General features: G+C 37.3%; 1 protein-coding gene across 1 annotated transcript; it reads left to right on the top strand.

Moving 5' to 3' along the window:
* The first annotated feature begins 1,086 nt into the window (after positions 1-1,086).
* On the top strand, positions 1,087-17,200 carry LOC138700367 (uncharacterized protein DDB_G0282077-like). The gene is made up of 3 exons (XM_069826952.1): positions 1,087-1,368; positions 11,802-12,171; positions 15,150-17,200. Exons 1-3 carry the CDS (start codon positions 1,305-1,307, stop codon positions 15,589-15,591), a joined length of 876 nt encoding a protein of 291 aa, XP_069683053.1. The 5' UTR covers positions 1,087-1,304; the 3' UTR covers positions 15,592-17,200.
* Positions 17,201-17,600: the final 400 nt, after the last annotated feature.

Genomic DNA, 17,600 nt, shown 5'->3' with positions numbered 1-17,600 from the left:
TTTGGCCAAAATTGTTGAAGTTTTAAAAGTCATACATATCCCCTTAAATGATTGACCCCAAAAATTACGATGGCTCTCAATATCTTAATTTAATCAATTTGTTTTTTTCGTGTTACGTGCATCTCACAAATCACTCTAAGAAAACTCATTACATAATCACGACTGGAGAGTAAGGACTACATTTTCACAATCATACAATCAATATACTTTATTTCAATCAATATTGCCATTATTATTTTTCCAACAAATACTCAAAAGTACTTAGAGATCACACACGTCGAGCAGGTAGACACTATTAGTTTCTCCTAACCGATGAATTAAATTATTTACATAATAAATAATTGCTTGTAACAATAAAATGGTTTACATACAATTAACTTTTCCTATTTCTCTTTTTTTTCCTAAAAACCCTCCCCTTTGCGATTTGTTTATATATGTACATATATATTAAATAACTGAGTAATTAGCCCTATCACATAGCCAGAAATTTAGTAACGCAAGTTATTGTAATAATTGCTGCCTTTATTCGCTGCATGTGCATGTACATCCCTGTTGTCTACGTTACAGTGGATGCGCTATGCGCTCGCGATCAAGGTCGAGCTCTTCTACCATGATTGGGAGCTAATATTGTCTCATCCCTGTCGTAGGTACTTTCCGTCCTCTCTCCCATGAAGATTTTGAACCGATACCAGTCACAAATATCGGACTACTTGCTTATGTGGTCAACACGACAGACATTACAGACGAAGACTAGAGACATAACGAAGACAGATGACCTCACTTCGCTAAAGGGAATCGAATGCAGTTTCCCGGACTTGTACCATTTCATTCCCGGTGGAGGACACGAAGATCCCTGACCGACTACTCTTCACACCGGCGAAGAATCACAGATCAGTGTAAAAACCCAGAATGTAGGCCTATCCCGTTGCATCGCATTGTGTGCATATTGGTATTCAATCTAACAGCCAACGCATGTCACTTTGCGAACGCTTATTGCCAATGATCGAACCAATGACAACACTAACTCTCACGGCCATCTGAACCAAAACGGGGACAAATTACGACACTGGCTTATTCAGAAGGCTGTGGACGAACGGTTTCAGAGAGCCAATGCTTCGTTTCCAAGGGGTTTACCCAAGGCATGGCATTGTACAACTCAAACATGAAACAACAATGCGGTGTAGAAACACGGCAAACATGCGACCTTCTCGGTACTTGAAGACAAACAGGAGGATGTGACGAGGTGTTTGTTGGTATATTCATTCGCACGTCAGGCAAGGCTTGTAGCAGTTGGGCTTGTGGCCATGGTCAGGGCGGTTGTAATTCTGTGCTTTGTGCTGGTTTGGCCTGCTGTTCTTCTGCAGCCAGGTGAGTGTCAGACAGAACATTGTATTACTTCTCCAAAAACAACGGTGGTTGAAAACTGTTACATTTTTGTAAGAAACAAATACAATGGTTCAGTTGGTACAATAACTAGAGGGATTGAAATGATTGTGGTTCAGTTTCAGAAAGATATAGAGGAAATGTTACAAATATAGAATACCATTTTGTTTTCTCGTTTTGGAACCTACATGTTTTGAATACTGAACGTAAAGTATCGTCCTGTTTATTGCTGAATACCCCTGTGAATGGTACACAGAAGTTCTTAAGATGTCATAAAATGTTTGATACAAATAATTTTCTCAAAATGTAACATATTTTCTTCATAAAAATAAAGGTACAAATATGGAATATTATTAACAACTTAGGGTAAGGTTGCGTATATCGCACCACTTTAGCATTTATAATTTTTATTGAACAATACAGTTTTTATTTTCTGCATTCCTTTACAGAAATACATTCCCAGCACATTTACCTTTCATGTAAAAAAGAATCCTTGAATTTGATTTAATATTTTTGAAGTAGAATGACATTTTCGAAACACATGTCAGTGGTGCCATTTAGGCAACTAGTTTCCTAAATAGCACCTGCGGTTTCTTAAATCGCACCTCTTTAACTGCAGGGAACAGGATGAAGGAAAGGTTTTAATATTGAACATATTGAACAGTATTTAATATGAATAATCTAATAAATGCAAATTACAAGTTTATTGAAATTAATGAAAGAGAGTAACGCATCTTCAAATTAAAATGAAAAAATAGAGCATAAATTACCTAACATTTAAACTTCCTGAATGCGTTTTTTATTGTTACACATTTACCATGTGCTTCACCAGGCAGTTCAAACTGTAAACTGCGTCACCTTTTCTCCACGATTATCTCGAAGCCACCAAAGAACTGCTTCATGATTTAGCTGTCTGAAATGGTTTGAACATAGAAACATCTAAAGGCTGAGCCTCTGAGTATTATGACGAGGAAGCTGAAATAGGAGCATACCATGTTCCCGAGATAATCCAGCTTCTAAATTTTTGGGATGGTTCGTATAGGTGGACATACAGAAGCAGCACTTTTTTCTATGGCAGATTTGAGTGGCAAATAAAATGTTTGAGCTATTCGACAAATAGTTCACTGTTGATGTAACCTGACTCAGAGCAGACAAATAACGATCCTGGAAGAACATCAGCTGATAATGTAGGATGCACTGTTTGACGTTTAAAAATTTTCATAGGTGGCACAAAATATCTGGTGCGCTTGTACGACACACACTTGTTGTATTAACGCCCTTTTCACCACTTGATGCTGCACCCACCTGATACATTCCTTGTTCAGTTAAAATTTTTGGGCCTTCTTTTGTACGGCTAGAATTGCTACAGTTGCTCATATCGCACCGGTGCGAATTAGGCACCTACAAAGTGGTGCGAATTAAGAAACTACGTCATAAGTTATTACTTCCTTCATTCTAGCCTATAATCACCACATGTTCGAAAATCGTACTAAGTTAAATGTTCTTTAATATTTCTTTTAACCAATGACATCTTAAGATTATGGATTCCTTTGCATACAAATCCGTTATTTAGTTACAAAATGTTAGCTAAATTTACATCCACCTGAGCGATTATATTAAATACTCTATCACCACGTTGCTAGCACAAAGAAGTGGCAGAAATCAAGTGACATGGTGGAAGTTCATATGATAGATTGTAACAATACCGCTAGATGCTACACTACTACAGTAACTTGTTTTAAACTAGCAGTGGTGCCATTTAGGAAGCGGTGCAATTTATGCTACTCTAACCTACAAGATTAACAAAATTGCAAAGTCAAAATGTTTTGTACTAAGGGTCGTATTCATAAACGAGACTTTGGCTGAAAACTTCCCAAAGCCGACTTTCATAGTAAAGTTTAACTTTGTTAAAAGTCCTATTCATAGACAATAATTCTGAGAATTTGACTTTCACTTCGGTAAGTCGAGATTTGACTATGTTTTATGAATGTTGGCAATTATAATCATGGCCTTCTAAACGAATTAAATTAATGAATAGCTGAAATAGAGTAGGCATTGCCGCAATAAAAGCCATCTTTTAAGTCTCAAATCAGTGAAACAATTGAACATCGGCAGACATTAAGCGATTGTTGCAGTATTGTATAATACTACTAGGTTCAAAAAGTTCTCGGAATTTTACTACCATTTTTCGTATTAATATATAACAAGGGATATTATACATTTGTTTTGTTGGTAACATTCATGATGTCATTTCCTTAAAGTTTGTTGATAATGGCAACTATTGGTTTTGAGTTGTAGGCATTTGTTTATCATAGTGTTTTGTTTGTTCGTCGCATTTTGTAATTATGTCCACAGAGCGAAGTACAAACATCAAGTTCTGTGTTTTGCTGGGGACATGATCAGTATGGCTGATGAAGATGGTGATTTCTTAAACAAAATGAAACTGGTGCTACTTGTACGACCCAGTCCCTAAACGACAGTCATCTGAGTGGAAATCGAAAACATCTCCTCGGAAGCAAAAATTTCCTAGGGACACTTCCAAAGGCAAAGTTATTTTAAATGTTATGTTTTATTTAACGACGCTCGCAACTGCAGAGGTTATATCAGCATCGCCGGATGTGCCGGAATTTTGTCCCGCAGGAGTTCTTTTTCATGCCAGTAAATCTACTGACATGAGCCTGTCGCATTTAAGCACACTTAAAGCAAAGTTATGTTGGAAGTTTTCTTCGACTCTCAGGGTCTCATGCACCATGAGTTCATTCCAGAAGGTCGTACTGTAACGAAAGAATTGTACGTAGAAACCCTCCGTCGCCTCTGGGACGCAGTGAGAAGGAAACGTCCAGAAAAGTGGGTAGAAAACAACTGGTTCCTTATGCATGACAATGCACCTGCTCATCGCGCAATTATTGTAAAGAATTTTCTTGCCAGGCACAACATAACTGCTTTGGATCACCCACCATACTCTCCCGATCTCTCACCACCTGATTACTTTCTGTTTCCCCGTCTGAAAAGTCATCTGAAAGGACGGAGATTCAATGCTGAAGAGGTTATCGCAAACGCGACGAGAGCACTAAGACGGGTTTCACAAAATGGCTTCCAGGCCTGCTTCCAGGAACTCTACACGCGTTGGCAAAAGTGTGTTGTTGCGGAAGGCAACTATTTTGAAGGGAATGCTGTAGAATAGTGTTTAAGGTACGTTGTTTCTATGATGCTAGCAAATTCCGGGAACTTTTTGAACCTAGTATGTATTATTTCACTGTAAAATAATAATTGTGAAGACGTGAAAGATAAGAAGATGCCACCAATGACAGATTATGAAAGAGACATGCTACTAGAACTGGTGAAGACATATAAAGAATACAATTAAATATACAAAATCAATAGTAAACCATTAATCCTTATACCCATACAGAAATATCGAAGTGAAATAAGAGTATTATTAATGGAACAGGTAATCCTTTTTTATTATTATATTATTCATCAGTGCATGTTGAATCTTGGATATTATTTAATACGGTCTATTTTTCAAATCTGTATTTTGATTTGAATTCATTATCTCTATAAAATTTAATAGAGTTTTGCACATGTCTAATAATACGCCGAGAAACACGAGCAGCTTCAATAATTTCCTGGATGTTATAAATCTTCTCGGCAAATATAACAATTTCCCAAATATCAGCCATTTTTCTTATGTCCACGAACGAAAGTCAAAGTCAAAGTCTAGATTTTTGGCGACTTCGAAGTAAAGTCACGATCGAAGTTTACTTTCATCAAAGTGTCGACTGTGAATAGGAAAATAGCGACTTTGTACTTTCCAGAGTCAACTTTGGTCCAAAGTATCGTCAGAAAAGCACAGAACAAGTTTCACCGACTTCATTAGGAGGTTTTTCCCCAATCGTAATACTGAATCCAGATGAATCGTCTCTCACGTTTTTTCTCAAACTTGTTTTATGGCTTCTTCCATTGTCATTTCATTCCACTGTTTTCTAAGTTTGTTGGAAGTTGAGGTTACAAGAGTAACTAAACAGAAAACCAGGGTATGAAGATGGAATACTAATAGTACTAGTATTTCATATATGTGACACACTAATGTTGTAAGTCATAACCTTATAACATATAATTTAAAAAGGAAATCAATTAAACATACATTGCTATTAGAGATGAACGAGCGAGAATGCAAGACTAACAGCGCCCGCAAAGGCGAAAACCCGCACGACAGTATTGCCTGTTTGTAATCAAACGTTCAAAACATCGGGATTTCGGGAGTGATCAACTCTCGAACGTCAAGCAGCCTTGAATCGTCACAGTTATTTATACCAGACTGAGCTGTTATCTGTTTTGGCGACTGTTATATATGTATGAACAATTGAGTAGCCTATTTGAAACAACATTTCTAACTTTCAGTGTAGTAATCCGTTCCCCAATCTTTATTTAATTACTAGACCCTTATTAAAAGACTAGGAAATTTATTTCATATGTTCGAGATCAAATACACAAGTATATGAGGAAGTTTAATGTCTTTCTAAGGAAGGATCTACACTGCGTGCTTACATCATAATAATCGACCGAGATAAAAAAACTGGTCTCATTCTTTGTTTTTTTTTCTCTCTCTTAATCTCTCTGTTCTTCGTATATACATTTACAGGCAAAATATATATTCATGTCATTTAAATTTGTATAATAACGACCGAATCGTTAGCCTAGTTTATATGAGCCGTTCAGAGCAAAAGTGGTGGAAGTCAAAATTGACTTACACCATTTCTGCTCTGAACGGCTCATTTGTTACTGTTACTCCAAGATATTTGAATTTTTCCACCTCTTCGAAGGATAAATCTCCAATTTTTATATTTCCATTTCGTACGGTATTCTGGTCAAGAGACATAATCATATATTTTGTCTTTTCGGGATTTACTTCAAAACCTATCGCTTTAATTGCTTCAAGTGAAATTCCCGTGTTTTCCCTAATCGTCTGTGGATTTTCTCCTAACATATTCACGTCATCCGCATAGACAAGCAGCTGATGTAACCCGTTCAATTCCAAACCTTCTCTGTTATCCTGAACTTTCCTAATGGCATGTTCTAGAATCTAGAGCAAAGTTAAATAGTAAAGGTGATAGTGCATCTCCTTGCTTTAGCCCGCAGTGAATTGAAAAAGCATCAGATAGAAACTGGCGTATACGGACTCTGTTGTACGTTTCACTGAGACACATTTTAATTATCGAACTATTATTATTATTATTATTATTATTATTATTATTATTATTATTGCAAGATCAACTGCCATGCATTCCGTTTATTAGATGCACTTAAGCCTTTATTCTAATTCCATTACCCTAATTCCTGTCTATACAGACTTTACTCGTAACCATAGTGATTTCCTCAAACCCCTGTCACTTTTTTTTACCTTGATCCATATATTACATTTCAAACTAGAAAACTGTCCCTTGCACTTAAATTTTTTGTTGAAGTATCATCTGAAAACTGCAGGCAATGAAAATAAAAGCAAATGACAGTACATTCAACAGATCTACATCGTACACACAATCATTTGTTCTACATGTGGAAATATTTGTCTAGAACACTCACCGACTTCGCAGCACTCCACCGCTGTCTGCTTCTCCATAACAGCCTCACACCAATCTTGATCTACCATGTCCAGTAATACTAGCGCACTCCAGGTTCATGACATCTATATGGTGGAAACAGAAGAAGGCAATGTTAGAATACATCACCGTCATAAATACTTTGTCGTAGCGCGTGAGTTAAAATCTCACTTGTGACTTGAACATACTGCTCGGGCACTGTATACACCACCCCTTCATTTCTCCCTCCACAAATATTCTATCCGCGTGTATATACAGCAAGCAGAAGTTGAACTCGGTATCATAGCGTTCTAATCAGGGGTGTGTAAAGTGGTGGAATATGGCGAATAAATTGGAAGTTTCGTTTTAATTTCAAAGAAACATGGAAACAAGAATAATTTGCTATGATGAATAAAGGAACAACTCAATGCCTCAGCTATTTACAGTGGCTCCCATTAATATTCGGTTTGACTGGCATGTAAGATTAAAATAAATACACTAGTTATTTTCAAAAAAATTAGTGAAAGTAAAAATGTGCACTATAATAAACTTAAAATTATACTCTCCGTAAAATTACATAGAATTACAACAAAATGAAAAACATCTTCTCTGCTGCATAATAAAAAATTATAAAAATTATTACATTATTTGTGATAGAACATAGTGCCTCATTAATATTCGGTTTGTTCAATTCAGCATTTTGTTGAATACCCCTTTTGCCTCAAAACAGCCCTCCAACGCCTTGGCATGCTCCTGGATAACTTCGTAATAAATTGGGGACTAATTTTCCTCCATTCTTCCGTTAATCTCCGTTTCAGTTCTGTCTTGGAAGTGATAGAAATTTGTCTGATATTGCGATTCAGGTTCTTCCACAGAATCTCAATCGGATTTAAATCCGGTGATTGTGCTGGGGTTCGGACAGTTGTATAGAAGCCATAAATGCACTTTTACAGCTGTGTGTTTAGGATCATTGTCCTGATAGTACTTGAAACTGTCTTTAATCCCTAGCTCTCTCCATTTCATTTTAAATTATTTCTAATAATGTCCAAATACACATGCTGATCCATTCTTTTTCTACGAAAACAAGTTCATCAACTCCACCTGCAGCCATACAATTCCATACCATGACGTTGCCCACACCGTGTTTCATTGTTCGCAACAGATTCTTTTTTTCCGAGATCTTCATTTTTCTTATACCACACGTACTGTTGTCCATCCGACCCGAAGACGTTAAATTTGCTTTCATCAGCAAACATCACAACGTCCCACCAGTTTTCCTCTTTGTGGACATGTTCCCTTGCGAACTGAAGCCGCATCCTTTTATTTATTTCATTTATGTAAGGTTTTGTCCTACATACTCTCCCATTAAACCACTCTTTCCTCAAATCTCTTCGAATTATTTCGGCACCTACCTGCTTGCTAAACTCCTCAAGAACACATGCTGCAAGTTTCGTTGCATTTAATCGAAGATTTTCTTTTATTTTCTTCAGGATGGAATGGTCTTCTCGTTCAGTTAATTTTTTTGGCTGCCCTTTCTGTGGTATGGACTCCATTCTGCCTTCGTTTCTGTCTCTTCCCACTATATCCCCAACTGTATTCTTATTCACACTAATATTTTGGCTATTTTTGTGTATTTTAGCCCCTCTTCGTCATGATAGATCACAAAAGTTGTGTTGTTTCCTTTGCGACCGATTTGACGACCTGTAGACTAATCCAACCTCGCCAGGGTTGTGCACAACGTGTAGACAGAATGATTGCACGTTCGCTACTGAACCCTACAATGATGTCAACGGAAAACGTGCATTAGATTAAAAGCAAAGAAATCAAAACCGAATATTAAAGAGAGTGAACTTTGATGGTACTTGCCGATTATTTGTTATTACATCGTGAATATTAAACTTTCGATGTAAATTATTTAACGTTATGTACAAAGTGTTTAAATAATATATTTGCAAGGAAATGCAGGTTCGCTTGAACACAGAACAAAACAACAATAGCAAAATACTGTAAAATCAATCACGAACCGAATATTTATGGGAGCCACTGTATATAAAACATTATAACACCAGACGGCACTTTGATCTTGAATATAGAAGGATTTTTGGCAAACATAAACTTATAGGTAAGAATATTATGGATTTATTAATTTGTTCTACAGAATAATCTCTGTAATGTTGACAATTATTAATATGTGAGGAGAAAAATTCGCTTCGGCGCCGGGGATCGAACCCGGGTCCTTGGTTTTTACGTACCAATTGCTCCGACCACTGAGCTATGCCGAATTCAATCCACAGCACCGGATCGAACCTTCCTCCTTTGTGGCCTGACTCCAAGTTAGGCATATATGTTGACGTAATGTCTAGTGTCAACTGCCATTATACTAGGAGCGCACTCAGTTGAGTGACTTGTTTTTGCCGGGATTCCGCAGTTATGATGCACTGCTAGCTATGAATTTTTCTCCTCAAACATTAATTGTCAACATTACAGAGATTATTCTGTAGGACAAATTAATAAACCCATAATATTCCCATAACTAGCAGTGCATCATAACTGTGGAATCCCGGCCAAAATAAGTCACTCAATTGAGTGCGCTCCTAATACGAGTATAATGGCAGTTGACACTAGACATTACGTCAACATATATGCCTAACTTGGAGTCAGGCCACAAATGGAAACACTGAAGGAGGAAGGTTCGATCCGATGCTGTGGATTGAATTCGGCGTAACGCAGTGGTAAGAGCGGTTGATACGTAGAACCAAGGACCCGGGTTCGATCCCCGGCGCCGGAGCGAATTTTTCTCCTCGAATATTAATTATAGGTAAGAGGTTTAAAATAGGATTGTTAAAAATTGTTTATATTAATAAAATAGTTGTTACATGCGATAAAGCAATGTGTTATTTTAATGTAATTTGTTGTGCAGGTTGAAATAGTGAGAAAGTTTTCAAGAATCTGAAAGTACAATTTGTTAATGGAAAAGCCAACCGACTAGTTGAAAATGCATCCGATCAATTTATCGCATTTCAGACACAAAAGGTGAATCATAGATAACAATACACTTTTTTAAATACTAGGTAAAACCAGCAAGGAATTGTATGAATTATTACCTAATCACAAGTCTCCTAATTTACGTAATTTCTCAACTAAGATGCTGGCAATCTATGAATCCACGTATGTCTGCGAACAACTTTATTTTCTAAAATGAACTTGATGAAAAATATTACGCGTACACGTCTATCAGCCTATCATCTCATAACTGCTTTACATTTATGTAGTAACAGTATTCCTCCTAATACAGTAGTGTGCAAATTAATCCGAACAATGTAATTACTTATGCAAAAACACTCAAACGGGATAAAAAAAAAAGGATTTAAGACATACCTCAGTAATCTATGTGGCCTCCCTTGTCCTTAATAACAGCTCTGAGACGATTTGGCATGGATTCCACTAATTTCCCACAAATATTGTTCATTTCTTCATCGCGAAACCATACACCAATGAGGGCAGAAATCATCTTCTCCTTTGTAGAACAATCCATTTTTTGCATTCTTCCTCTGCAAATTGACCACAAGTTCTCAATAGAGTTGATGTCGGGTGAGTTGCCTGGCCAGGGGAGTACCTGAATATTCTTTTTGTTGAAGAATTCTGTAGTTTTTCGAGACGTATGGCATGGTGCCAGGTCTTGTTGGAACACACCTCTGCCATCCGGAAATGATTTTTGCAGCTGGGGTACGATTCTGGTTTCCAATAAGTGAATATATTTGTCAGAATTCATCATTCCCTTGATAGGTATTAATGCTCCAGGCCCTTCATGTGTAAAACAACCCCGAAACATTACTTTAAGGGGGTATTTGGGTGCTTGTTGGAGATGAGCTGCTGTTACTTTTTCGGATCCTTTCCGTACGTAAGAAACACGGTGGCCGTGGACCTCGAAATGAGACTCATCGGGAAAAAGTACATTCTTCCAGTCATTCACTGTCCAGTGTTGATGTAATTTGGCCACATTAAGCGTTTTTTTGCACATAACATGGGTTAGCAGTTGCTTCTTAATAGGCTTACGAGCCCTTCGTCCAGCTTTCAAAAGCCTACGCCGCACTGTTGTGATGTGAATATTCGCCCCAGTGGTAGCCATTAACTCGCGGGTTAAGTCGACAGCAGTTAGTCTAGGATTTAATTTACTTTTCCTGACAATTAAACGATCATCTGCAGGTGAAGTCTTCCTTTTCCGGCCACAGTTTCCTTTTTTTCTGGGGTGTGATGGATCCAGTCTCCCTGTATCGTTTTATGATCGAATTAACATTAGCCAAACCGATGTGACATTCTGCAGCAATTTGCCTCTGTGTCATAGAAGAATGCTCTGCTAATGTTATAATTTTAGACCGTTTTCGTGGAGTTGTATCCATTTGTGAAGACGACAGAATGTACACAGGATTGCATTATTAAGTCTTCAACACAACTGAAATGCTTATAAGTACAAAACGACAGGCAAAATGTCACATATTATTAAAAAAAATAATAACGACAGACCTTCAACAATGGAATTACACGTACTACAGATGTCAATTAAAGCGGTATGAGCAGCTGTGAGGCCAACAATGACAGAAAATGTAAAAATATGTCGTGTTCGGATTAATTTGCACGCTACTGTATAGACAGACTCGTCCTGACCTTAATCCTGCCAGAAGATTAAATACCGGTACAGAAATAAATCGAAGGATGGATAGATAAATAAACAAACAAAAGAATAAATAATATACTTGAGCATTTCGTTTAAGTTAGTTCAACAAGAAATTATATTTGACTCCGTACCTTCAATAATAAACATGTGAACATTTTCAGTGGCTGGCGATGACGTCATCGTATTCCCAGACAAGGCTGCAGACCTGAAAAAGACCTCAGCTGTTTCGACTTCCTCTCCGCAGCCGAAAACAATCGGTAGTCATGACGATGGAAAGACAAAAGAAGGCGAGGTGAAGCCTCGGTTTGGCTTCGACTCTGGTGGAGTAAGTTCCAGTTTCAATATCGGAGTTCAGCCGAGCGGAATTTCTGGATCTGCGAGCTTCAGTGGCAGTTACGGAGGTCAAGGACAGGGTCATTCCGGGAGTCAAAGCCAGTCATTCAACTTCCAGGCCGGAGCCAATGGATTCAGCGCCTCGCAGTCTGCCAGCCAGGCTTCGAGCTTTAACTCCCAGTTTCCAGGTTACTACGGGTGCGTACGAACTTTAGTTAACTTGCCTATACCTCTGGATCAATCGAATATCAGGAGGTTGCTGGTTCAAACCTGAATGTCGCCTAATTTTAATAATTATTACTTTTGATACTTAATGTTTTATACAGTTATCAATAATAAAATGATTGTTGAATTTTTTTTAATTTTTGTACTTTTAACCAAAAAGCAATTGCTTTAAGTAGTCTTGGCATTGTTTGAAATGGTTATTAGAGGAGAAAAATTTGCTCTGGTGCCGGGGATTGAACCAGGTCCTTGGTTCTACGTACCAAGTGCTCTAACCACTGAGCTACACCAAAGTTCAATCCTCAGCACTGGATCGAATCCCTCTCCTAGTGTTTTTTCCTTTGTGGCCCTACTCCATGTTCGACATTATATTAATCGATCAATCAATCTTCAATCTTCTTAATGTATCCAGCTGTTTGCTGACAACATAAAGTCCACTATAGTCCACTGTAGTCTATTCAGTTGTTGTTTTTCACGAGAACTGAGGGATATTTTCATCTGTGTTCATTATAGATTTATTATAGAGCAATTCCACGAGCGTTGCTACCCCCTTCCACGACTGGAGTTCGATGATACTGGCGTAATATACAAACAAATCACTTTACTAGGTATAGGAGGGAAGAAAAGTAGTTCATCCATTTACGTAAACTAGGAAATATTGCGCTTTTGAGTTTGATAATTTTCATTAGGTTTGTGTTTAATCAAAATACAGTACAGTACAGTATTAACAATGAGTGTTTTTACTCACCAACTGAGATTTCCATTCGGACGTATTCATTATGCAGTATATATTATACTGTCTACAGCATATTAGCGTACAATATAGAGAATGAAGTTAAATTGAAAAATAATCATAATATGGATATTTAAACACATTTTAAAAAATGGTGGCCGTTCATTTCGAGACAGGCTTCAGTTCTAATGTGCATATTATCGCACTATATACTATTGTACCTAATCCCAATTACCAGTTTCGTCCTTGGTACTAATAACTCATGTTGAAATAATTCTATACCTACTCTATAAAAGGGTACCTTACGTACTGTAAATTCAATCTTCACTTCTGCCCGATCCGAAAAGATAAAATTACTCAGACATACTATCTACTGTCCTTCCAAGTGGTTTTGTCGCAGGGTCGTAGAAAGGGAGGAAATCACGTGACAGTTAATTACTTAACGAGGCCCTTTTATTTAAGTTATTTTAAACAGTTGTATAATATTACGTAGACGTCCAATTCCTAACAGAAATTAATGTTCTCAGAAAAGAGCTAAGACAGCCCAGCCACTAGCTGGCGAATAAAAGCTGGTGGGGGAAACCGGGATATGACGTAGGCAAATGGACGACAGTACCTGTGCGAAAATGATTCAATATTGAAAGCTCTTTCGTCACAGGAAAACGCGACTGTATATGCAGTCTTGGATCTGTGTGGAGGACGGTTGAACTTCATTAGTAGAAGGGGTGGGAGTGAAGTACATTCAAAAACTCAGGTACAATAAAAATTGAAGTAAAAATAAAATTATGTTCCTGTATAATAATGCTTTTTCTTATTTATTTGGTTATTTATGTTGTTATTAAATAGATATCAATAAAGATTTGAAAAATTTGTTATAGAAACAGCTTTCCTGTATTAACGTGAAATTAAGGTAAATTACCAACCATAGTTTCAAATTAACACAAGAAAGTTGTTTCTATAACAAATTTACTATCACTTGAGTGATAAAAGTGTGTCCTCAAGAAGTGTGTACAGTGAGACACAAAATATTAAGACATATGTATGCAAGTGATAATTCAAGTATTTTTAAAATCAAGTGCAATAGAAATAGACATTAAAACATGGAGTACAATAATACACAAACAAACAGTTTAATAGATAAAGGACATAATATACAATACGTGTTTGTCAAAAAAATGCAAATGTCTCACTGTTCCCATTCAGGAGGGTACAGTGAGACACCACAGTGTCTATTAACGGACATTGAAATGATTTACATTTATTTCAAAAGAAAACAAAAACTTGTTGTCTCTTTATCTTGCCATGTTCTGTAGGCTTATTTAGGGTCATTTTGATGTCTGACTTCGAAACCATTGAAACATCTGGAACATTTGGAAAAGTGAATTTTCCATGACTTTTGAAACTTTTGCGAAAAAATGAAATGAATTTTTGGTGACAACAAAGTTTATAATTATGAGAATTTAATGTATTTCCTTATTATTTTTTAACATTTTCTTAAATTTTGTGAATAATTTTTTTTTTATTTATGAAACCATTAAAATGTAATGTATCCATTATTTTAAGCTATAGTTCCTAAATTGGTTACTAGTATGTTCATTTTTAATGTTAATTACTGGTAAATGTAATATAATTACAGTTTGTTTTTGCAAATCATTGGTACATGGGAACAGTGAGACGTCTCAGTGTACCCTTCAATGGCATGTCTCACTGTTCCCTTTACGCATAGTTAATTTAAAAATGATGCCATCACTTCAAAATTAAAACAAGAAAGACGAAACTTTGCCAAACATAATCTCAAATACCATTGTATTAGGTAACGAAACATTCATATTTATATCTCATTTATATATTCAATATAACCTTCATTAAACACAAACCAAAATTTTACTTCTAGAGTGAAAAATTACGAATTATTTTTTCATCACTCACCTTTAAAACTAGAATCAAATCGAGTATGAAAATACTGTTACTTTACTCATGCAACATACAACTCCACTGTTACCTACATCTCAACATCAAAATTTACCATCTAATAAAAATTGTCTCACTGTTCTCCCTGTCTTACTGTACCCACTTCTCCCCTACAAATACAGTTACGTCGCTTTCCATTAGAACTTCAACAAGGACAGAAAGAAAAAGAAAAATTGAATGTAAAGAAAACAGCGTAAAATGCAGAACGAGGGATTATGCATTTCTTATGACATGGTTTACTTCGTTTCAGATCGGGCGGTCCGTCGTTATCAGGCAGCCAAGCCAGCAGCCAGGCATCCAGCATATCTGCCGGAGCGGGAGGAGTCTCGGGCTCGTCGGCCGCCAGCCAGGCCTCCAGCTTCGGTTTCCAGGGCGCTGGGGCCCATATCGGGGGCTCCAGCAGCTCTGCCAATAGTCAAGGCTTCTCTATGGCAGGAGGGCGCCCTGGCGGAGGGTTCGGCTACTACCCGAATGGAGGAGGAGCAACTGGATCGAGCAGTCAGAGTGCAGGGGGAGCGTTTGGTGGCTCTGGTGGTTTTGAAAGCTATCCGAACGTGAAACTTCCTCCTGAATTTATCAGGGGGTACCACCAGGGCAATAGGAAAAATAATGGACGTAGGAAATATCCCGGGTGGTTCACAGAAGCTTTCCCCGTTAGTAAAAGGGAAGGAGAAATTGTATTTCCATCGTAAGTGATAAACGAGAAACAAGTAATCCAAACATCCAGAAAACTGAACTTTTTGTTATTCAAAATATAAAAAAAATGTAAATATTATATATTAGATAAAAGAACAAGGTAACTTAAAATATTTCAGAAAAGAAAGACAAAGAAGAACAGTAGAAAAATACAAGAAAAACAACAGTGGCATATCAAATCGTCGGTATCCAAGATTAATATATTTGAAGTGATTAATTTCAACGTGCTTATCTTTCTGACATACGTATAGGCCATTCGTTATCTCGTGAAATCTACTTGCGTGTCAGGGGAAGAAAAAAGTGGACTGAGGAGCCTCCCTCTCTCCATACTCTTCTATTTGTAACTAGTTAGGTCATTTATCCCCACCATATCTTTGTTTTTCTTGTACGGAGAAGGGACCCGAAGGCTTACACTGCAGCCTGAGGCTTATTGTGCTTACCACTCCTGTTCTTGTGAATGATTGGCTAACGGAACGGCCGCGCTCTTGTACAAGTACAGCACGCCGCACCGTGAACTTAACCCGGACTATTGTATGGATGATGATGACGATGATGATGATGATGATGATGATGATATGTAAATTAATGATGGCAAAATGAGACCGAAGTCCAACGCCTAAAGTTACCCAGCAATTCTGCTTCAATTGGTTGAGAGAAAGCCCCGGAAAAGACCCCAAATAGGTAACTTGTCCCAACCAGGATTTGAATCCGGGCCCGCTCGTTTCATAGCCAGACATGCTGACCATTACTCCACAATCTCACCATAATATCTTACTATAATATGCTACGGCGCAACCAAGCACTTTTTTTCACGAGAATATAACGAATGACTTATACATACATACATACATACATACATACATACATACATACATACATACATACATACATACATACATACATACATACGAGTCGGCCTGGGTAGCGTAGTCGGCATAGCTCTGGCCTTTTGTGCTCGAGATTGCCGGTTCGATCCCGGCCCAGAAGTGTGCTTAAATGCGACGGGCTCATGTCAGTAGATTTACTGGCATGTAAAAGAACTCCTGAGGGGCAAAATTCCGGCACACTAGCGACGCTGATATAACCCCAACAGTTGCGAGCGTCGTTAAATAAGCCATAATTTAATTTGTTTACATAGGGGAGAGTCGGGTAGTATCGGACATCGGGTAATATCGGACAGTGAGTTTCTTTCATCTACCACACGATGATAGTACCTGATTGACATGGTTACGTTTCTGTGATGTCGCATAGAGAAACGTAACCATGTCATTCAGGTACTACCATATCCGATATTACCCGATGTCCGATACTACCCGACTTTCCCCTACATACATAGGATATACATATAATACGCACATGTCGAGTCCTACGTAGAAGATGAAATGAAATTTGTATTAAGTGAGAATAAAAAAAAAACTTCAGATATATGACGTAGAAAAGAAAAGTAGGCCTACTGTAATATAGGCTACAGTAAACAAGAAGAAAATATAAAGAAAGGAGAACTCGTGATTTATGAGAACATGAAAGTGGTACTGAAGGTAATATGATGATTTGACAAAAAAGAAAACTGTAAACGTGTTCATCTATATAAACATATTTTTGTTACATATGTTATAAACTATTTTTTTTTACCTCAAATAGGAGTAAACTGCCATTACTAGTTTAACATCTGTGGAGAGAAATCCACTGTTTCCTATACTGTGTTCAAATGGCCAACTACGATATTCTTATGTGTATATCGTTGTTGTTCCTGCGACAAGTCCTATGTGCAAAATATAACATTTTTCAGTAGGAAAAAAAAACTCATTTATTCATCCTATGGTAGCCGTACATAGCAGACTGTGAATTCTTACATTTTCGATACAAAGAAATATAATTAGGGCCTACATAAATAGGAGATTTATTATTTGCTGTATCACTGTTTAAGTTATTTAATAGAGCAAAAATCTGAAAATCGATAAATATGTCACATAGGACTTATTGCAGGAACAACGACGATGTGAAC

The sequence above is a fragment of the Periplaneta americana genome, chromosome 5 (assembly GCF_040183065.1).
Source record: "Periplaneta americana isolate PAMFEO1 chromosome 5, P.americana_PAMFEO1_priV1, whole genome shotgun sequence".
Lineage (NCBI taxonomy): Eukaryota > Metazoa > Arthropoda > Insecta > Blattodea > Blattidae > Periplaneta > Periplaneta americana.
This window is presented reverse-complemented; position numbering and strand designations above follow the sequence as displayed.

Bases quoted from the DNA above. Each gene is read 5' to 3' on its own strand.
- LOC138700367 (XM_069826952.1), top strand. From the start codon at position 1,305: ATGGTCAGGGCGGTTGTAATTCTGTGCTTTGTGCTGGTTTGGCCTGCT. The intron at 1,369-11,801 runs GTGAGTGTCAGA...GAACATTTTCAG, and splicing joins TGCTGTTCTTCTGCAGCCAG to TGGCTGGCGATGACGTCATC. The intron at 12,172-15,149 runs GTGCGTACGAAC...ACTTCGTTTCAG, and splicing joins CAGTTTCCAGGTTACTACGG to ATCGGGCGGTCCGTCGTTAT.